A 22,368-nucleotide genomic window follows, 5' to 3' on the forward strand; every position below is an offset into this window, starting at 1 on the left:
TAGATCTCCACCGATCATGCTGTATCGGGAATTTCCCATCTTAGTCCTCCCCTTTAGCAACGAAATCATACGTTGCCTTTGTGAGTGGCTTCTTTTTTTTTTTTTTTTTGTGTAATATTGGCAGTGATGAAATGTTGGAAGTAATGTCTGTAGAAAAATGTATCAATCACGCCAGAGAAAACCCTAATGCAGCTCAAAATGTTCATCGAAATGTTGGAAATGATAGACCGATTGATCCACCCAACTTCTTGAAAACCCATAATAAGAAAGGAAAACTAATGAAAAGGGCTTGAAAACTTTGAGTTTTAATGATAAGGACAAAATAAAGGGTAAAATGAATAGTAACAGGATTGACTTTTTAGTGTAAAAATGTGGTTTTTCGTTAAAGTGAACAGTACCAGGTGCTTTTCATTAAAGTTCCCTAATAAGAATCTTACATGATAGGTTACTTACAACGGAATCTTTCTGATTTATACAACATTATTGCACTTCCGGGAGGGTGAAAGATCCATTGATAGAGTTCTTCATACATTGACCGGCGATGGTTTCTCAGTAGCGTTAGCCTTCTCCGGCCATCTATGATTTGTGGGGAAGCTTATTGAGAGCAGAATTAAACCTCTCATCTGGGATCGTTCGTTGGTTTTCGTAGAAATCTAGTATCTCCATTGATATGTTTTTCACCTGTCAAAGTATGCGTTATAATTAATTCCCAGGGTACGAACAGAAAGAAAGCGCTACACTTACTTGTTATTACCAACTCTAGAGTATGGTCAGAGAAACTTGATTTATAAACAGATCCCTCAAGAGTAAGATGATATGCTAAATGCAGAAACAAATAATCTTTTACCACGTTATACAATAATGTACAAGTGGCATTGCCGGTGCGCATGCCGGACCAAACGCAACTATATTTTTTCCCCAGTTTCAAGCCATTTGTACAGAACTTCCCGATCAATGCTCCAAATATCAAGTAACAAAGGCCAGGAGGGTTTTACTTTAACAAATGCATAGCCAGACGTTGTAAACGAAATCAGCATTTGCAATCAAATGACGAACCCAAGTAGGGTTGCGCCTTAAACAGACAAAAGGTCTTTTTATGTTTTTATAGATAATCATAAGGAAATGATGCAGAAACATCAGGAAGACTCACCACATTCATGTCCACACGAAGCTCTTCAAACCATGCTGTGGTATCTTTATCTCTAAGCACGCTAGCAATGTATATGCAAGCTAAAGCAATCAGGTGTGGAGGATGTACAAGTGCAAGGTCCATCTTGTAAGTGTCATTTACAACTCCCCTGTGTATATCAAAAATGTCAAGGTTACCTCACGTTTAAGTTCTAGAGAGCGCGAGAATGTATACAACAACAACAACAACAACAAAGCCTTTTCCCACTAAGTGGGGTCGGCTATATGAATCCTAGAACGCCATTGCGCTCGGTTTTGTGTCATGTCCTCCGTTAGATCCAAGTACTCTAAGTCTTTTCTTAGAGTCTCTTCCAAAGTTTTCCTAGGTCTTCCTCTACCCCTTTGGCCCTGAACCTCTGTCCCGTAGTCACATCTTCGAACCGGAGCGTCAGTCGGCCTTCTTTGCACATGTCCAAATCATCGGAGCCGATTTTCTCTCATCTTTCCTACAATTTCGGCTACTCCTACTTTACCTCGGATATCCTCATTCCCAATCTTATCCTTTCTCGTGTGCCCACACATCCCACGAAGCATCCTCATCTCCGCTACACCCATTTTGTGTACGTGTTGATGCTTCACCGCCCAACATTCTGTGCCATACAACATCGCTGGCCTTATTGCCGTCCTATAAAATTTTCCCTTGAGCTTCAGTGGCCTACGACGGTCACACAACACGCCGGATGCACTCTTACACTTCATCCATCCAGCTCGTATTCTATGGTTGAGATCTCCATCTAATTCTCCGTTCTCTTGCAAGATAGATCCTAGGTAGCGAAAACGGTCGCTTTTTGTGATCTTCGCTAGATTGCTCCGGTCATTAGTGTGGATAAGTATATAAATGGATAGAGATAGGAAAGCAAACACAAGATGTACGTGGTTCACCCAGATTGACTACGTCCACAGAATAGAAGAGTTCTCATTAATTGTGAAGGGTTTACACAAGTACATAGGTTCAAGCTCTCCTTTAGTGAGTACAAGTGAATGATTTTGTACAAATGACATTAGGAAATATTGTGGGAGAATGATCTCGTAATCACGAAACTTCTAAGTATCGGAGTGTGGTGTCGTCTTGACTTGCCTTATCTGTCTCATAGGTAGATGTGGCATCTTCTCTGAAAGTACTCTTCCTCCATCCAGGGGTGGTATCTTTAACTGGTGGAGATGCACAAGGTAATGTATCAATTTCACTTGAAGCTTACTTGTAGTCTCAGGCTTGGTCAAGCGCGATACAAACCATGTAGTAGGAGTCCCCCAAGTCGCCGAGCTAGGGGGTCTGCTGAAAGAGGTGACAGACAAGGTAAGCAATCAGAGCTCCGACTGATTGTTCACCTTCTCCCCATCTTGCAGCAGCATGAAGGATAAAGAGAAGAAAAATGAGAAGAGATGATATGAGATACTTTTGCTTTTGAAGAAGTAACTTTCCACAGGCTTATTCTTGAACTGAGCTGGAGGGTTTTCTGGTTTCCTCCAGAGTATAAGGCCGACTGAAGAATTTGAGGGTCAAAACAAGTCCATCAAATCTAGAGTACGTTCCACCCTACTGATATGGGATACTTTTGCTTTTGATAGAGTAATGGGTGTATCGGCATGTGTGCTGTTACGCTTGTCTCCACATGCTTCCTTGTATCCTTCGCACTTGCCCTATCTGTTCCTCAAGCAGATGCAGAATCTTCCCTGGAAACATAAGATGTTGAAGATGAGTACTCGAGAGCAATGCCAGGTAAGTAATCAGGTAAGGGGTTCCAGGCAGTCAGTTCCTGGCTGGAAGCTTGATTCCAAGTGCTGACTGATTGCTCTCTTTCTCCTTGTCTTGCAGGTAAAAACAAGGCCAAAGGAAAAGACAGGGAAAAAGCATGATATGAGATACTCTTGCTTTTAACCCTGATGATATGAGATATTCTTGCTCTAGTATAGCTTGTTTGCAGAGGTATTATCGGGGGGAAAGAAAGCTGAATATTTCGAAAGGCTTCGTTGGGAGTGCCCTCTCAGATATGATGAAGGGTTGAGCATTTTTGCAGGTCTGCCTGTCCGTTGGGGATGGAGGTCGACATATATAGGAGTCTCCCTAACAACAAGTAGTAATGCTATTCCTTTACCCTGCTTGGTCATAGCACGGTAGTGGGAGCTGCCAGTTGCAATGGTACTGTTCCTTTACCCTCTCTTCGCTTTTGAGAAAGTAGTCATGTTGGGAGTCTGGCTCTCGAGATTCGGAGGACGGTGCCTCTTCGATTTTGGAGCAAGCAATCTTGTTGGGAGTGTTTTCTCGAAAGTGAGTAAAGGTTGGGCATGTTTGCTAGTCTACCTTGCCACGAAGCACAGAGGTTGACACACAAGGACTTTCCAATTATCCAGCAGTGGTACTGTTCCTTTACCCTTGTGGGTAATAATATGGTAGCTAGACCTTCAACATTTATGTGTCTAAACTTTGTTAGTGCTGTTTCTTTGCTATTCTTTTACCTTTCTTGGTCAGAGCGATGTAGTGGGAGCTGCAAGCTTCACGTGCTCAACTTTGGCAGAGAACTTTGGCAAAGTTATCTGTGGTACCCATGAGCTATTGTTGCGTGTGGGAAGTGGGTGATTGAACAGTAAGATTCATGTGCTTTCTACTTCACCAGAAGTCTTCGACAGAATGCCCATAATTTCTGCAAAGCTGAGTGTGCGTGTGACAGGTGCTGACAAGGCTAGAAAAGTAGGTGCCTCTTCGATTTCTGAGATCGGCCCTCGTGGTCTCTGAGCAGCCCAGCTTTTGAGAAAGCGAGCGCCTCTTCGATTGATTCGGAGAACGATGCCTCATCAATTTTTGAGAAAGCAATCATGCTGGGGGTCTGGCTCTCGAAGATTCGGGGAGCAGTGTCTCTTCGATTTTTGAGAAAGTAATCACGTTGGGAGTCTGGCTCTCGAGATTCGAAGGGCGGTGCCTCTTCGATTTTGGAGCAAGCAATCTTGTTGGGAGTGTTTTCTCGAATGTGAGTAAAGGTTGGGCATGTTTGCTAGTCTACCTTGCCACGAAGCACAAAGGTTGACACACAGAGACTTTCCAATTATCCAGCAATGGTACTGTTCCTTTACCCTCTCTTCGATTTTTAAGAAAGTAGTCATGTTGGGAGTCTGGCTCTCGAGATTCGGAGGACGGTGCCTCTTCGATTTTGGAGCAAGCAATCTTATTGGGAGTGTTTTCTCGAATGTGAGTAAAGGTTGGGCATGTTTGCTAGTCTACCTTGCCACGAAGCACAGAGGTTGACACAAAGGGACTTTCCAATTATCCAGCAGTGGTACTGTTCCTTTACCCTTGTGGGTAATAATATGGTAGCTAGACCTTCAAAATTTATGGGTCTAAACTTTGTTAGTGCTGTTTCTTTGCTATTCTTTTACCCTTCTTGGTCAGAGCGATGTAGTAGGAGCTGCAAGCTTCACGTGCTCAACTTTGGCAGAGAACTTTGGCAAAGTTATCTGTGGTACCCATGAGCTATTGTTGCGTGTGGGAAGTGGGTGATTGAACAGTAAGATTCATGTGTTTTCTACTTCCCCAGAAGTCTTCGACAGAATGCCCATAATTTCTGCAAAGCTGAGTGTGCGTGTGACGGGTGCTGACAAGGCTGGAAAAGTAGGTGCCTCTTCGATTTCTGAGATCGGCCCTCGTGGTCTCTAGGGAGCCCAGCTTTTGAGAAAGCGAGCGCCTCTTCGATTTCTGAGATCGGCCTTCGTGGTCTTTGAGCAGCCCAACTTTTGAGAAAGCAAATGCCTCTTCGATTTCTGAGATCAACCCTCGTGATCTCTAAGCAGCCCAGCTTTTGAGAAAGCAAACGCCTCTTCGATTTCTGAGCAGGCGCCTCTTCGATGTCTGAAGCTCCGTCGAGTGCAAATTTTTATAGAGGCTGACATTAAGTTCCAAAGCACACTTGAATCTCCACCAGTAGAAGCTTCATTCTTGCACTTCTAAGATCTTGATTTGTCCGACCTCTTCTCTCTTCAACACCTTTGAAAATGTCTGGCCCCTCCGACCGTCGTTTTGACTTGAACCTTGTTGAAGAGGCAGCCCCGCCTTCTCCAGACAACATATGGCGCCCATCCTTCGTCTCCCCTACTGGTCCTCTTACCGTTGGGGATTCCGTGATGAAGAATGATATGACCGCTGCGGTGGTGGCCAGGAACCTTCTCACTCCCAAAGATAACAGACTACTTTCCAAACGGTCTGATGAGTTAGCTGTTAAGGATTCGCTGGCTCTCAGTGTTCAGTGTGCAGGTTCTGTGTCTAATATGGCCCAACGCCTATTTGCTCGAACCCGCCAAGTTGAATCCCTGGCGGCTGAAGTGATGAGTCTCAAACAGGAGATTAGAGGGCTCAAGCATGAGAATAAACAGTTGCACCGGCTCGCACATGACTATGCTACAAACATGAAGAGGAAGCTTGACCAGATGAAGGAAACTGATGGTCAGGTTTTACTTGATCATCAGAGATTTGTGGGTTTGTTCCAAAGGCATTTATTGCCTTCGTCTTCTGGGGCTGTACCGCGTAATGAAGCTCCGAATGATCAACCTCTGATGCCTCCTCCTTCTAGGGTTTTGTCCAGTACTGAGGCTCCAAATGATCCCCCTCCGGTGCCTTCTCTTTCTGGGGCTCTACCGACTGCTGAGACTTCTCCTAAGCAACCTTTGTGAAGGCTCCGTCTTGTGTGTTTATTTTGACTCATGTATATGTACATATTTGTAGCTGATCGGGGATATCAATAAATAAGCTTTCCTTCATTTCAACGTATTGTGTTAAATACACCAAAGCCTTCTTCGCTAAGTTCTTTGAATTTTCTTTTGTTGAAGCTTGTATGTTGAAGCTTTCTGAGTGGAGCATGTAGGTTGGGGTAGTGTTCCCTTAATTTCCCGAGTGAGGAAAACTTCTCGGTTGGAGACTTGGAAAATCCAAGTCACTGAGTGGGATCGGCTATATGAATCTTAGAACGCCATTGTGTTCGATCCTGTGTCATGTCCTTCGTTAGATCCAAGTACTCTAAGTCATTTCTTAGAGTCTCTTCCAAAGTTTTCCTAGGTCTTCCTCTACCCCTTCGGCCCTGAACCTCTGTCCCATAGTCGCATCTTCTAATCGGAGCGTCAGTAGGCCTTCTTTGCACATGTCCAAACCACCGTAACCGATTTTCTCTCATCTTTCCTTCAATTTCGGCTACTCCTACTTTACCCCGGATATCCTCATTCCTAATCTTATCCTTTCTCGTGTGCCCACACATCCAACGAAGCATCCTCATCTCCGCTACACCCATTTTGTGTACGTGTTGATGTTTCACCGCCCAACATTCTGTGCCATACAGCATCGCCGGCCTTATTGCCGTCCTATAAAATTTTCCCTTGAGCTTCAATGGCATACGGCGGTCACACAACACGCCGGATGCACTCTTCCACTTCATCCATCCAGCTTGTATTCTATGGTTGAGATCTCCATCTAATTCTCCGTTCTTTTGCAAGATAGATCCTAGGTAACGAAAACGGTCGCTTTTTGGTATTTCTTGATCTCCGATCCTCACCCCTAACTCGTTTTGGCCTCCATTTGCACTGAACTTGCACTCCATATATTCTGTCTTTGATCGGCTTAGGCGAAGACCTTTAGATTCCAACACTTCTCTCCAAAGGTTAAGCTTTGCATTTACCCCTTCCTGAGTTTCATCTATCAACACTATATCGTCTGCGAAAAGCATACACCAAGGAATATCATCTTGAATATGTCCTGTTAACTCATCCATTACCAACGCAAAAAGGTAAGGACTTAAGGATGAGCCTTGATGTAATCCTACAGTTATGGGAAAGCTTTCGGTTTGTCCTTCATGAGTTCTTACGGCAGTCTTTGCTCCTTCATACATATCCTTTATAGCTTGGATATATGCTACTCGTACTCCTTTCTTCTCTAAAATCCTCCAAAGAATGTCTCTTGGGACCCTATCATACGCTTTTTCCAAATCTATAAAGACCATGTGTAAATCCTTTTTCCCATCTCTATATCTTTCCATCAATCTTCGTAAGAGATAGATTGCCTCCATGGTTGAGCGCCCTGGCATGAACCCGAATTGGTTGTCCGAAACCCGTGTCTCTTGCCTCAATCTATGCTCAATGACTCTCTCCCAGAGCTTCATTGTATGACTCATTAGCTTAATACCCCTATAGTTCATGCAATTTTGTACGTCGCCCTTGTTCTTGTAGATAGGCACCAAAGTGCTCGTTCGCCACTCATTTGGCATCTTCTTCGTTTTCAAAATCCTATTGAAAAGGTCAGTGAGCCATGTTATACCTGTCTCTCCCAAAAGTTTCCACACTTCGATTGGTATATTGTCTGGGCCTATTGCTTTTTTATGCTTCATCTTCTTCAAAGCTACAACCACTTCTTCCTTCCGGATTCGACGATAAAAAGAGTAGTTTCTACACTCTTCTGAGTTACTCAACTCCCCTAAAGAATCACTCATTTCATGTCCTTCATTGAAAAGGTTATGAAAATAACCTCTCCATCTGTCTTTAACCGCGTTCTCTGTAGCAAGAACCTTTCCATCCTCATCCTTGATGCACCTCACTTGGTTTAGGTCCCTTGTCTTCTTTTCCCTTGCTCTAGATAGTTTATAGATATCCAACTCTCCTTCTTTGGTATCTAGTCGTTTATACATATCGTCGTAAGCCGCTAACTTAGCTTCTCTGACAGCTTTTTTCGCCTCTTGCTTCGCTTTTCTATACTTTTCACCATTTTCATCGGTCCTCTCCTTGTATAAGGCTTTACAACATTCCTTCTTAGCCTTCACCTTTGTTTGTACCTCCTCATTCCACCACCAAGATTCCTTTTGGTGTGGGGCAAAGCCCTTGGACTCTCCTAATACCTCTTTTGCTACTTTTCGGATACAACTAGCCATGGAATCCCACATTTGGCTAGCTTCCCCCTCTCTATCCCACACACATTGGGTGATTACCTTCTCTTTGAAAATGACTTGTTTTTCTTCTTTTAGATTCCACCATCTAGTCCTTGGGCACTTCCAAGTCTTGTTCTTTTGTCTTACTCTTTTGATATGTACATCCATCACCAACAAGCGATGTTGATTAGCCACGCTCTCTCCTGGTATAACTTTGCAATCCTTACAAGTTATACGATCCCCTTTCCTCATTAGAAGAAAATCTATTTGTGTTTTTGACGACCCACTCTTGTAGGTGATCACATGTTCTTCTCTCTTCTTAAAGAAGGTGTTGGCTAAGAAGAGATCATATGCCATTGCAAAATCCAAGATAGCTTCCCCATCCTCGTTTCTCTCCCCAAAACCATGGCCACCATGAAAACCTCCATAGTTGCCTGTCTCCCTGCCCACGTGTCCATTTAAATCTCCTCCTATAAATAACTTCTCCGTCTGAGCAATTCCTTGCACCAAGTCTCCAAGATCTTCCCAAAATTTCTCCTTCGAACTCGTATCCAACCCTACTTGAGGTGCGTACGCACTAATCACATTGATAAGTTCTTGTCCTATTACAATCTTGATTGCCATGATTCTATCTCCTACCCTCTTGACATCTACAACATCTTGTACCAAGGTCTTGTCCACGATGATGCCAACACCGTTTCTCGTTCTATTTGTGCCCGAATACCAAAGTTTAAACCCTGAGTTTTCTAGATCCTTTGCCTTACTACCAACCCACTTAGTTTCTTGTAGGCACATAATATTTATCCTTCTCCTCACCATAACTTCCACTACTTCCATAGATTTTCCCGTTAAGGTTCCTATATTCCACGTTCCTAAACGCATTTTGCTCTCTTGAACTCTACCCTTCTGTCCTAGCTTCTTCACCCTCCCCCGTCTAATAGGATCAAAGTACTTCTTTTGTGTGTCCCGGGTAAAGTTGATAGGAGCATATGCTCCCAAACAACTTTGAGTGGAGTCGTTCGAAAAGAAGTTTCTATGGCCCCCTTGCTCATTTAACACTGCATCCGGGTGCCGATGGAGATACAGCGACCCTTGCTCACTTATCACTGTGCTCAGGCCACACAGCGCGCCACTTACGGGTGACGCCCTAGCTTTAGCGCGATTTTGTTCTGGATTCATTTTCATAAGGATTCGACGTGATCATGGAGTGCCGGCTGTCGACTACCTGACGCCCTCCCCCTCCTCCTTTATCCGGGCTTGGGACCGGCCATGTAAGACATAGGCGGAGTTCGCGAGAATGTATAAATACAAATATTCATTTATCAGAAACACCAAAGAGGCATTTCTGTATTAAAACTCCTTGACAACAAGCAGTGCCCTAGAGACACAAAGTCCTAATAACAAGGTTACGAGTTGCGGGTTTCTGAAGATGATGTATAAATAAATAAATAGCCGCTAGGTAAACAGTCAGATACGTATAACAATGTTCGAAAATAAACCACTTGGTAGATTGGGCACTTACCAAGTTAACTCAGTCATACTTATATTGTTTAAGCCTGCATCCTGAAGCAACCTGGAAAGAAATGGAGTGAAATTGTTTTAAAGTAATAATGGAGGGACAAAAGAGAAAATTACTGTACTTAGAAAGAAAGCGTTATCAAGGGGGAACTAATCAGATAAAGAGATTTTCATCTCCGCAATCATCCGTTCATCAACACTGACAGAAAAAGTACTTACTGAGACAATGAGCGATAAGGATGGTATACAACCAGATAATAGTTGAGAGCTTCTAAAATCTTCATTTCCATTTCAAGTATGTCTTTGATCTCATATCTATACTTATCATCGGTATCTGTAAAAGAAATGTTTCAGATTGTCCGTCAGTGCTTCAATAATAAGGGGTGGTGCTATCCACACACCCATTTTTACTTACCACATACCCTTTGTTAATTTTTGCCCTTTGATCCTCTTCAATTCATTCGATCTGACGGCCGGAAATTAAGAGGGTGTGTGGGAGGTAAAAGAGGTGTGCAGATAGCACCACCCATAATAAATAGAACGACAACAAGTAAATCATAACAAAAATTGGAGAAAGGAATCTATTGTTTTCAGCAACCAATACTTACAAATCCTTTTTATGTAAAATACTAGAAGTTTAGCTTGCACTGTGCTTTCTTCTGCTTTTGATGCCAGGTACAGGCAGGTTGGAGCTACAAGACGTGGATCATACTCAGACATACTCTTCCTGAAGCAATAACGAGACGTTATGCTTGGAAAGAAAAATCACATCTAAAATTCAAAGTCCTGCAACGATAGACTACTAAACGGCAAGCCCAAAGAAGGGAATGTCAACAATAACTGTATAGTGAATTGAGACATAATTGCGTTGTGAACCCAGAATACAACACATCGGAACAAGCAACCATAATAGAATAAAGATTGAACATCCATATGTATGCATATATTGCACTGAACCTTTTGGGGGAATAAGTACTAGAAATTTGATAAGTTCAAACACCCATCTAAACATGTGATCTATAAGCAGGGTGAACTATATGCAGATGAAAACAAGCAAACAACAGGCAGGTATAATCATGATTGACAATCAATAAGTCGAGGATATGCCTTGGTTAGTAGTTATTGTGATAATCAGTTCAGAGGCAAAAAAACGTAGCTTAGCTAAAGAAATGAGAAACTTAACAGATATGAACTCAATTATGAAAGGAAGGATTTGGGGGTTAAGTTTAACAATCTCAGGACTCCGACTATCAGAAGAGAACAACCAAAAATAAGGAATAAACCAAGCTAGTGACTGAGCATTTCTCCTACAATAAGATAATTAGTTAACGTACTTGGTGTACACTCGTCTCATATATGTAACTGCGGTAGCTACTACCCTGAAAACAGTAATAAGAAATCAGATAGATAGGCAGAGGTGAATTAAGAATTTTCCTAACATAAAGTAGATGAGGAAATTAGCCCGACCTTTGTCTCACTTTTACATGTTGGGCCAATTTTGATATATCTGAAAGAAAGGAAATGGAAAAAGAGCAAAAAATGAATAATTTATAGTACAGCAGATATGAAAAACATAGTGAGCGATCAGCAGTATTATGCATGTGTATGTGAGCAACATACAGTAATCTTGCAGCAGAAGCTCTATGGCGGAGAGTCCCATCGCTTCAAGAAAGAAAACACAAGCCAAGAACACCAACGCACAATATGACAACTTCTAAGGGAAATTACTCTAGTGGAGCAACACACACACCACCACGTGACAGAAGAACAATTTTTTTCTTCTATTGTTTCAATTGAGGTGAAAAAGTCCAAAGGTAGATTGCATTTCATCATTTAAGAATTCTCGACGAATCCTGTTAAAAGTTACAGTCTTTCCAAACATTAACCAGACCATAATTCCCAATTAAGCACGTCTGGAAATCCATAGTACTATTCCGAATTCCTTCTATCATGATGAAACTAGAATCTGTAAATTTAACCGGTCGGAGGATTTAAGTAGTTCTGTTCATCCCAACGCTCTGATTAACTATAGCTGAAATATTAAATTTTAAATCTTTTGTATCGATTAGTATGCGAAATTCAAATGCAGCCGCCGAGTCATATCTAATGAAGTTCATAAATGGAAGGGCATAAGAAGCTCAAACGAAACCAAGAAAGTTCAACAGAAACGTACCAATTCAACAAATAACAAAAACCCAAGCTGGAAAACACATTCAAAATCCACACAAAAAAGGACAACAAAAACCCAGTTCATACAAATAAAAAACACAACATGGGGAGAGAGAGAGAGAGAGAGAGAGAGAGAGAGAGAGGAAATACAGCTAGCCATTTGCATCTTTATGAGCTTGAAATCTTCAAGAGTGATGCCCTTCTCTCTATCAAGCGGGGATACGACATCCACGTCTTCCTGATCCAAAAGCTGTTTGCTGCGTGAAACAAAAAACAGAACCACATGATCAAAACCTACGAAAATCAAAGCAAACAAAAAACAGAAACATGGGAAACAATTCCGGGTTCGAAAAGAGCATACTAGTGGGACGAAGTCCAGAAATTGGCAGCCATGTTTTCTTTCCTGGGAGATTTCCAAATGTCTGAGTTCCCCCAATCGTCAATTACTTCGTCGTTCAGACCTTCAGATTCTGTTTTCCGGGAAAGTACAAGTTGGACTTTGGATTGAGCCCATTTCGTTGATCATGGGCCTTGCCACCCATCTCGTAGACAAATAATTATATACCCAACCCTTTAATTTGGGTTTAAATTTTCACTTCAAAGCTTGACTAGCCTGACTAATTTTTCCGTGCTTCGTATTGTTGTGGTGTTTGGAAATTTGAATTCACTAATGTTATAAAATGTATATCTTTTTTTTCATCATACACATCAGATTTTTGAAGAACTAAACCATATAAGTTGTTTACTTATTCAAATAAATCAGAATAAAAATCAATCTGATTACTAAAATGTCCATATTCTAGTAATCTATTTTATATGCTAATTCTTGTTTGTTTATTTATCTTTTGGTGAAATTTTATTTTATTTTAATTTTGTTAGAAAAGTTGTAATTCTTTTAATTTTCGATTTTTTTTTCTCTTTTGAGAGAATAGAATTTGCATGAGTCCCACCAAATTTTTTATTTCTCAATATTTAATAGCATCAGAGTAGACATCGTTGTCGGAATTCAATTTCACTTTCTTATTCCACTTACTCGTATATGGACATGACATAAATGTTGCCCCACTCCGGCACTCCCATCTTCATTTGACTATTATGAGCATTTTCATTGTCAGCTCCTCTGTTTTTCGTTTCTTTACATACAATTATTTGTATGTATTAACGTAGGGTGAGAAAGGTATCTTCCACCTAACAAATGGTGCATAAAAATATGGTCAATAATCTAGGACATATAACATGAGATCCATGTATTCGCCCATATTCATCGTACATGTTCACACTAGGGTGCATATGCAATATTACTTTTTATCACTACAGTAAAATGCACGTATATTCACACATCTTTAGTCTAGCCTAACCGGTGAGGGTAAATAGGGAAACAAGTTATGTAAGAGTTCAATTGCAATCCAAAGTAAGTTAAAAAGGAAAACTAATGAAAATTGTTTCAAAACTTTGAGTTTTAACCAAAAATCATTCTATAACTTTATTTAATGAAGTAAAAAAAAACCTAACTAAAGGCGCGTGCAAAGAGCACTCAACCAATCCTTCAGTTGCATAACCCTTTGACATAATCCAATTATATTTTAGTCCTCTAAAATTAAAATATGCGATTTTTTCTTCAATTTTTTGTTGCCGGGTCGCAATTTTTTCTTCATGTTTGCAATTTTTTTGTTGTTGCTAGGCCCTCCTGCTAATTGCTACTGTTTGTGTAGCATGGGTTCATGTGTTGAGAGCATGTCTTCTTCTTTATGCTTGTTTTTTTTTTTTTACCATGAATGAATTCGTTTCATTAATAAATATTAAAAGTACTCTTGGATAACTAAATCAAGCCCTTATATACATGAATACATAAGGTGACAACGAAAATGATAAGAATAAAGTGAGGGAGGAAGTTGGAATGGAAATGGGTGCACGGGGGATCTTTGAGGAGTTGGGTTTATGTGATAATTTTAACTTTTTTTTTGGGCATCAAAGGATGCAGCTCCAGAGTATGAACAACTTCATTTGATTAGATTTTATGGAAAGGGATCCTCGCCGATCCATTCCACCTAATTATCCTCATCAAACAATCCAGACCCTTGAAATTTGATCCAATGGCTAAAAATACGGGTCCACGTTAAAAATTATAATAATTTTAGCCGTTGGATCAAATTTTAAGGGTTCAGATTGTTTGATGAGGAGAATTAGGTGGGAGGGATCCGGAGAGGATCCATGTGGAGCTAAAAATAATCACAAGGCGAGATGTGGATCTTTGGATAAAAAAGGACAAGAATACCCTTGAGGCACATCGGAGTTCCTACGTGCGAGCAACGGGCAATCATCTTTCAACCAAGTCAAAAGTGCTCAAAATAGGTAACAATTCAAAGCCTATTTCATCCATCCTCATCACCTCCTGTCTACATGGTAATTCCCAAAACATTCCTTTTAAATTATGTTAATTGGTAATTAATAGATTTATTACCTAATTAATCTATTAATAGTCAATTAAACCACCAATTACTCCCAAAAAACACACATAAGGCCGGTCACCTTCTCTCTCGGGCCAGCCATGCCTTATAATTTCTACCTCATTTTCCCATTTTATTAGCTAATCAATTAGGCAAATATTCTATTAATTAACTAACTGATTAGCTAATTATTTCATAACTCCCAAATTAAACACATATCAAGAACCTAGCCCACAAAGGAAGCTAGGGGGCCGGTTCTCTCTCACCCAAAGAGGCCGGCCACTCTCCTATTTAAACCCCTTCATTCTCCTCAAAGTTCACTTCTAACTCTCTTGCTAAAATTCTCTAAAAATTCTCAAACACTTTCTCTCTAAATTCTAACTTTGGCATCGGAGGTTCTTCAGCCAAAGCCCCTTCCCAATTCATCGTGGGCGCGTGAGACTCTTGGCCTTGACCAAAAGTGTTAATTATTTTGTAGGTGCAATTTTGTCCAAGATCAAGGAGAAAGAAATTTGCATCCACAATCCATTTCTTAGATTTATGACCTAGATACATTATCACCATTTGATGGTTAAGATTCAACGCTATAAAATCTTTCAAAATCCATAGAAATCTGTTATACGAATCTTCTCAAATCTTCCAAAATCTATATGGATTTTGTAGAAGTCTATGTAATCCTATGAAATCCATCAGGTATCAAAATCTATTAAAATCCTCTCAAATCCAAATTTGACTACACCCCTAAGTTTCATAAACAGTGTAATACTATTAAGTTTCATAAACAGTGTAGTAAGTTTCATAAATAATTTGCGTGAGGGGGCGCATGGATCCTCAGTCCATCCAATGTTGATCAAACACATGGTCAACAGTTTTTCTTTCATTGGTGATGTGGATAGAGTTGACGAGTCTTCCTTAATTTGTGTGGATAGTATGTTGCATCAACAACCTAAATATGGGTGTTGTCGTTGTCAACTTTTGTTTTTCGGTTCTTTACGAGAAATTATTTGCGTGGATTAACATGGGAAATGTCTCCACCTTACGAAGAATCATGTATAAAATGTGGTTGGTAATTTACAACACATATGCCTCAGCTCGGCAATTCATTTGGTGACTTCGCGGGCGCCGAATGAATTGAGATCCCGTGTTGATGATCTACTAGTTGATTCAAAATTTGGGTCATTTTCTTCATTTAACTAGTGCCAAAATCAGTAGTATCAGTCCTTTTTTTACCCCCATGCTTTTCATAATTACTGTTACGTGTTTGAATAAATTTATATAGAACAAGTTCATTGTTATGATAATGTTACGATATGCATTGGCATGTGAAGAAAAACTTAAACGTGATAATAGATTATTTAAGTGAAATATTATGTGACAATAAATTCGTTTGATATATATGCCATTCTCCTTATCTTTAGGTTAGCCTACGGTGAGTAGGAAACGATTTATGGTAAGGGTTCCATTTCCTTCAAAGTAACTTAAAAAGGAAGCCTCCCACCAACGGTGGATTTGCTTTTATTGTGAACATTAAATATCTTTATTTCCTACAATTATTGGATGAGTACCCTAGTGAAAATACTAGGGGTGCGTTTGTTGCACCGGACTGTCTCGGACTGGACTAGCTTCAGGAACTAAGTTGGACTGTCTTAGACTAAACTAAGCTGGACTAACTTAATGAAGCGTTTGGTGCAGTGTCGAACTAAAAATCAAAATAATAACAAACTTTAATATTACATTATTTAATACATATCTATTAATATTTTAATACATACTTATTAATATTTTATTATTATGCAACATTTTTCATTTTTTTAGAACTCTCCTTGTTACATTCCACATCGCCAAGGGGAGTGGATCCTCTAAGCCTTATATGTATATTCTCATCTCTACCTAGCATGAGGTCTTTTGAGAGTTCATTGGCTTTGAGTTTCATCGGAACTCTGAAGTTAAGCGAGTTCGTGCAAGAGCAATCCCATGATGGGTGACTCATAAAGAAGTTCTCGTGTGAGTTCCCAAGAACAGGAGCAATCCCATGATGGGTGACCCATAAGGAAGTTCTCATGTGAGTTCCCAAAAACAAAACCGTGCGGTGTGGTCGGGGCTCAAAGCGGACAATATCATGCTACGGTGGAGTCGAATCCGAGATGTGGTGGAGGCTCGGGCCGGGATGTGACGAGATGTGGTGGAGGCTCGGGCCGGGATGTGACAATTTGGTATCATAGCCAATCTCTAGCCGAATGTGTGCCGACGAGGAAGTCGGGCCCCTAAGGGGGCTGGATTGTTACATCTCACATCACCCAGGGGAGTGGATCCTCTAAGCCTTATATGTATATTCCTATCTCTACCTAGCACGAGGCTTTTTAGGAGTTTACTGGCTTTGGTTTCCATTGAAACTCCGAAGTTAAGTGAGTTCGCGCGAGAGTAATCCCATGAGGGTGACTTACTGGGAAGTTCTCGTGTGAGTTCCCAGAAACAAAACCTTGAGGGCGTGGTTGGGGCCCAAAGCGAACAATATCGTGCTACGGTGGAGTCGAGCCCGGGATGTGGTGGGGTTCAGGCCGGGATGTGACATTCCCTCTCCCTAGAAACTTCTATGCTTTTTCTCTCTTTGACCCTGTCACATTCTCTTCGACCCTGTCACATTCTCTTCGTTTCTCCATCTTTTTTCTGCAAAATTTCAGATCCTTCAAAACTATTTTCCGCAAAAAAAATTTTGCAAAATTTCACATTCCCTAGAAACAAGCTAATGGGTTATTTCTCCCTCTGATCAAGTTATTATTGCTTGGCTTTGTTCCTTCAATCGTTGCTGTTGAAATGTTGAGATGTTTCCTTTATTCAATCATTTGCTTTAGTAGCATTTTATCTCCATTTTCAACATATATGAGCTTTAGGAAAGCCTATATCTACCCTTGATTTGATTTTCTTCGTCAATTTCTCTTTTCATTTTTTTTTTGCGTTTGTAAATTCTTTGAAAGGTTGAGATGTTTGGTCTACAGTCAGAGCATGTAGTTGAGACCATTGTGCAGTGTAAGACTGTTGTTGCTGTTGATGTGCGAGTGACGAGATCCATGGGTCTGAAAGCAGAAAGGGTGAGATCGACGAAGCTTGCAGAGGATTAGAAGAGCGAACGAAGTTCGTCTTAGCTATACGGCTGTTTTTGGAGGGTCTCGCTAAGACCCTTTAGTGAAGGCTTTAGAGAACGCGAGTCTCTCCTAGTCCCACTAATGCTAATCCCTGCTACTAACAAACACATAATTAGACTAGATGTTAGTCTAGTCCAATCCAGTGAGGGCTAATGAGGGCAAACAAACACGATTTAGAGTTATTGGAATGTAAAATAAGAATATTGTTGCTCTTCATTAAGTAGTATTTTTTTAGTACATCGATATTTACACTAGGAGAGAAGGAATTTAGCTAAGCCATACAATGGGTAACCTAATTTGGTATCGGATTCACGATTCACGAGATTCGAACCTAAGACCTCTCACTTTTAAGTGAAGAGAAATATCATCAGACCATAGTAATGGGTGGCCAATTAAGTAGTATTAGACAGAAGTTAATGTTCTACTTAAAAACAAATTGGTAACATTAGGAATCAACCAACTTATTATGAGGACATGCAAAAATTTGATAAACTTATATGTGTGTGATATTTCTTCACATTATCACAGTATTAAGTAGATCATGGGGGCAATACAAAACATTTTTACTTTGAATAATATATTTAAATTACCTATCAATAAGATTTGAAAAATACAAATTGGAAATAGAAAAAAATTCAGGATTCATACATCCATCAATCCTTTACAATATACACTTCAATATTGCTGCTACAAATCATCAAATCACATTATTTCTACAGCTTAACTAATTCATGCCCATGCACATCATGATATCAAACCAAAGTACTTCAAAGGCATTGGTAAAGCTGAAGAGGAAGGCGTGGAGCAAGAAAAACCTCCAGTGGATTTGCTTTGGGCAGGGCAAGCCCCAACCCTTCCTTCATATCCACCGCCCCATCACCAACTCTGCTCATATTAAATCCCTGAATCAAACGAGCCAGAACCAATTGCACAACATGCGACCCTAGTGTCATACCAGGACACGACCTTCTCCCTGCACTAAATGGAATATACTCGAAATTACTCTGACCTTTAAAATCCACGTCAGCATGAGTGGTCATGAACCTCTCAGGTTGAAACTCACAAGGGTTGGCCCACATGCGTGGGTCCCGCTGCAACTTCCAAATGTTGACTAGTAAACGAGTGCCTTTGGGGACAAAGTAGCCACCGAGATGACAGTCCTCCATGGCCTCACGGAGGCCTGTGATTGGGCCAGGTGGGTATAAGCGTAGGGTTTCTTTGAGAATGGCTTGGAGGTATTTGAGGTTTGTGAGGTCTGATTCTTGAACCCATCGGTCTTTTCCTACGTGGATGTCCAACTCTTCCTGGGCAGATTTGAGGACTTTCTGGTTGTTGAGGAGTAAGGACATTGCCCATGTTAGTGTCACAGATGTGCTTTCTGTGCCAGTTGCCATTAGCACCTGCAAAAGGAAGGAAAATAGAAAACAAATTAATCCAATTTTTCCAATCCAACTGATATGATATAATTGAAACTTATTTATTTGCAACAAAAAATTGACAAGTTATGTATCACGTCAATTGGTAAGAAAAATTAAATAAAAGTTCATTTATGTAGTACCATACTTAGCATATTACTTAGTATTACATTGGCTTATGATTAATGTCAAGTGTAATCTCATAGCGCATGCTAATTAAGTATAGTTCTACAAGTTCACATAAACTTGTAACAAAGTTATAGTGTCGTGGGTGCACCATTTTGTATATATACATGGTTAGGTATTAAAATATGAACAACTATTGTATTTTAAATAACTCATAACACCACGTCAAACGTTTGGTTTGTGCCATACATAATTACACCAAATAAACTTACCAGTGCTGTTGCTTTGATGACAGTATCACGGTTATGGCCATAAATTTCATCCTCCTCAAAGTTGGATATCATAACATCCATCAAGTCACTCTCAACCTTATTATTCTTGCTTTCCAATCTTCTTTGTCGATGTTCTTCGAGCCATTTCCCAAGTACGTAGTCCAGTTCCTTAAAACATTTCTTCATGGAACTCACGTGACCAAACCAACCGTCTAGCCACTCAAAACATGGCATAGCATCCGACCAGACAAAAACACCAAAGAGATGCAAAGCCTCTTTTACTGCCTTTTCAAAACGCCAAACTTCACCGTTTTTCTCGTTATACTGGCCAACTGTAAATCTCTTCCCAGCGATCAACTTCACGTTTATGTTAAACGTCAAGTGCTCTAATAACTCACTCATATGCACTGGCGACGATGACGTTGAACTTGGATCCACATTATCTTTTGTGCAAACTAGTGAGTGCAAATTTTTGATGAAGGAGTCAACTTCTGAGGCTCTGACGTGGCTTAGGGTTTTAACTCTTTTGCTCGAGAGAAGCTCCATGGTGGTCAATTTACGGACCTCGCGCCAGTAGTCTCCGTACGGGGAAAGGGCGAAGGTTGCATTGTCATAGCCCAAGTACTTTCCGCCGGCTGTAGTCGGCCGGGTGGCGAAAACTCTGTCCTTTTTTGTGAACAATTCTTGGACTTGTTCCCAGGCGCTGAGAACAAGCAATTCATGTTGTCCAAGCTTCAGGGAGTAGATTGGTCCGTGTTGATCAGCCATGGCTCCGAGTATAAGTGCAACTGGGATTTCAGAACGCAGCAGAGGAAGGTGACCTATTAAGGGCCATGCTCCCGAGGGTTGAGGGACTTTAGGCATCATGATCTTTTTGTTGGTTGTGTTCTTCTTAGTGTTTGCTATTGCTATGATTCTTAAGGCACCATAGAGAATTAGAGAAGCTAAAACTGTGTGAATGATTTGGAATGGAGAAATTGTTGACTCCATGGTGGTGACTGGTGGGAGAGAGTTAAGTGGTGGTAAGATTGTGCGGAGGATATGTAGTAGATTTTGGGATGTGCATTTATAGGAGGAGAAGGATTCTCTCCCTCCTAATTTCTCTCCCATTTCCTCATCTCCTATTTGAACGATCATGGTTAAACCACATCAACATCTTATATTGATTTTTTTATAAAGAGGAGGGGAAGAAAGAGAATGGGAATAGGAGGCTTTTGATTGTATTTGTAACAGAATAAAAAATCAAGAAGATAATGAAATTGAATCTGTAAATCACAAGCACAACCATCAATAGAAGTAGCTTCAGAAATTGTCCACATTAATCATTTGGGTCATTATATGAAAAATCTTCATTAAATTGAGGGTATATTTATCAAATCAATTCGTCCACCTAAACTGATGATTTCTTCAATTTAACGGAGATTTTTCTACAAACTAATTGACGGTGAACAATCTCAAAATCCAATTATATCGATTTAAAAAAAAAAAAAAAAACCCATTTAAGGGTGATCAAATTTATGGTCGATAAGTTTTCTTTCATCGTTGACGTGGACAAAGTTGACCAATCTTCTTTAATACATGTGCAAAGCATGTAGGAATAAGGATCATCTTCGGATTCTTTTGTGAGGATTTCGGATATCCGTGTATTTTTTTCTTTCATTGTACATCGTGTGGTCAAAAACCATTTTAAATTTTATTATTTAAAATTGAACATAAATAGTATCTAAAGAAAACTTATTGTACAATGTACGATGAATAAACACGATTTACATATCTCTGGAATTCTCATAAAAAGGATTTGGAGAAGATTTGGATTCAGCATGTAGCACCAACGACATTCATATGAGTACTGTCATTGTCAACTTTCATTTTTCGTTTCTTTTCGAGAAATTATTTGCATGCATTAATTAGCATGAGAAATGTCTCCACCCTACCACAAATCATTCATAAAAGGTGGTCGGTAATTTACTACATATAACATCACTTCTCTTTATACTTCCACGCTTTCCATAAATATTTTCATATATGTCTTTGAGAGCAATTTATATAAAACAATTTCGGGTTCGAAAAGAGCATACTAGTGGGACGAAGTCCAGAAATTGGCAGCCATGTTTTCTTTCCTGGGAGATTTCCAAGTGTCTGAGTTCCCCCCAATCGTCAATTACTTCATCATTGAGACCTTCAGATTCTGTTTTCCGGGAAAGTACAAGTTGGACTTTGGATTGAGCCCATTTCGTTGATCATGGGCCTTGCCACCCATCTCGTAGACAAATAATTATATACCCAACCCTTTAATTTGGGTTTAAATTTTCACTTCAAAGCTTGACTAGCCTGACTAATTTTTCCGTGCTTAGTATTGTTATGTGGTGCTTGGAAATTTGAATTCACTAACGTTATAATATGTATATCTTTTTTTTCATCATACACATCAGATTTTTGAAGAACTAAATCATATAAGTTGTTTACTTATTCATATGAATGAGAATAAAAATCAATGTGATTACTAAAATGTCCATATTCTAGTAATCTATTTTATATGCTAATTCTTGTTTGTTTATTTATCTTTTGGTGAAATTTTATTTTATTTTAATTTTGTGAGAAAAGTTGTAATTCTTTTTATTTTTTATTTTTTTTTCTCTTTTGAGAGAATATAATTTGCATGAGTCCCACCAAATTTTTTATTTCTCAATATTTAATAGCATCGGAGTAGATGTCGTTGTCATAATTCAATTTCACCTTTTTATTCCACTTACCCGTACATGGACATGACATAAATGTTGCCCCACTCTAGCACTCCCACCTTCATTTGACTATTGTGAGCATTGTCATTGTCAGCTCCTTTGTTTTTTATTTCTTTACGTACAATTATTTGTATGAATGGGTGAGAAAGGTATCTTCCGCCTAACAAATAGTGCATAAAATTGTGGTTAGTAATCTAGGACATATAACATGAGACTCACGTTTTCGCCCACATTCATCGTACATGTTCACACTTGGGTGCATATATATTATTACTTTATATCAATACAGTAAAATGCACTTTGTATATTCGAACGTCTTTCGTCTAGCCTAACCGATGAGGGTAAATAGGGAAACAAGTTATGTAAGAGTTCAATTGTGATATGAAGTAAGTTAAAAAGAAAAACTAATGAAAAGGGCTTCAAAACTTTGAGTTTTAACAAAAAACTATCCGATAA

General features: G+C 39.8%; 2 protein-coding genes across 4 annotated transcripts; both read right to left on the minus strand.

Annotated features, from left to right (window-relative positions):
- Positions 1 to 375: 375 nt before the first annotated feature.
- On the minus strand, positions 376 to 21,322 carry LOC126585643 (cyclin-C1-2-like). Of its 3 annotated transcripts, XM_050250112.1 has the most exons (10): positions 12,130 to 12,297; positions 11,919 to 12,025; positions 11,220 to 11,261; positions 11,067 to 11,106; positions 10,934 to 10,978; positions 10,208 to 10,326; positions 9,819 to 9,933; positions 9,604 to 9,654; positions 1,151 to 1,298; positions 376 to 681 (listed from the first exon to the last, which is right to left on the minus strand). In XM_050250112.1, the coding sequence occupies exons 1-10, from the start codon at positions 12,159 to 12,161 to the stop codon at positions 577 to 579; spliced, it is 804 nt and encodes a 267-aa protein (XP_050106069.1). In that variant the 5' UTR covers positions 12,162 to 12,297; the 3' UTR covers positions 376 to 576. The 3 variants fall into 3 exon arrangements, with proteins under 3 accessions (XP_050106069.1, XP_050106071.1, XP_050106070.1); XM_050250114.1 differs by lacking the exons at positions 11,220 to 11,261; positions 12,130 to 12,297 and adding an exon at positions 21,250 to 21,322; XM_050250113.1 differs by lacking the exon at positions 11,220 to 11,261 and having other exon boundaries at positions 12,130 to 12,296.
- LOC126585632 (dimethylnonatriene synthase-like) lies at positions 17,919 to 20,279 on the minus strand. Its single transcript, XM_050250099.1, has 2 exons — positions 19,172 to 20,279; positions 17,919 to 18,758 (listed from the first exon to the last, which is right to left on the minus strand). The coding sequence occupies exons 1-2, from the start codon at positions 20,159 to 20,161 to the stop codon at positions 18,126 to 18,128; spliced, it is 1,623 nt and encodes a 540-aa protein (XP_050106056.1). The 5' UTR covers positions 20,162 to 20,279; the 3' UTR covers positions 17,919 to 18,125.
- Positions 21,323 to 22,368: the final 1,046 nt, after the last annotated feature.

The sequence above is a fragment of the Malus sylvestris genome, chromosome 10 (assembly GCF_916048215.2).
Source record: "Malus sylvestris chromosome 10, drMalSylv7.2, whole genome shotgun sequence".
In the NCBI taxonomy this organism is placed as follows: domain Eukaryota; kingdom Viridiplantae; phylum Streptophyta; class Magnoliopsida; order Rosales; family Rosaceae; genus Malus; species Malus sylvestris.

Bases quoted from the DNA above. Each gene is read 5' to 3' on its own strand.
- LOC126585632 (XM_050250099.1), bottom strand. From the start codon at position 20,161: ATGGAGTCAACAATTTCTCCATTCCAAATCATTCACACAGTTTTAGCT. The intron at 18,759-19,171 runs GTAAGTTTATTT...TTCCTTTTGCAG, and splicing joins TCATCAAAGCAACAGCACTG to GTGCTAATGGCAACTGGCAC.
- LOC126585643 (XM_050250112.1), bottom strand. From the start codon at position 12,161: ATGGCTGCCAATTTCTGGACTTCGTCCCACTA. The intron at 11,262-11,918 runs GTATTTCCTCTC...TCTTTCTTGAAG, and splicing joins AAAGATGCAAATGGCTAGCT to CGATGGGACTCTCCGCCATA. The intron at 10,979-11,066 runs GTCGGGCTAATT...TACTGTTTTCAG, and splicing joins CATGTAAAAGTGAGACAAAG to GGTAGTAGCTACCGCAGTTA.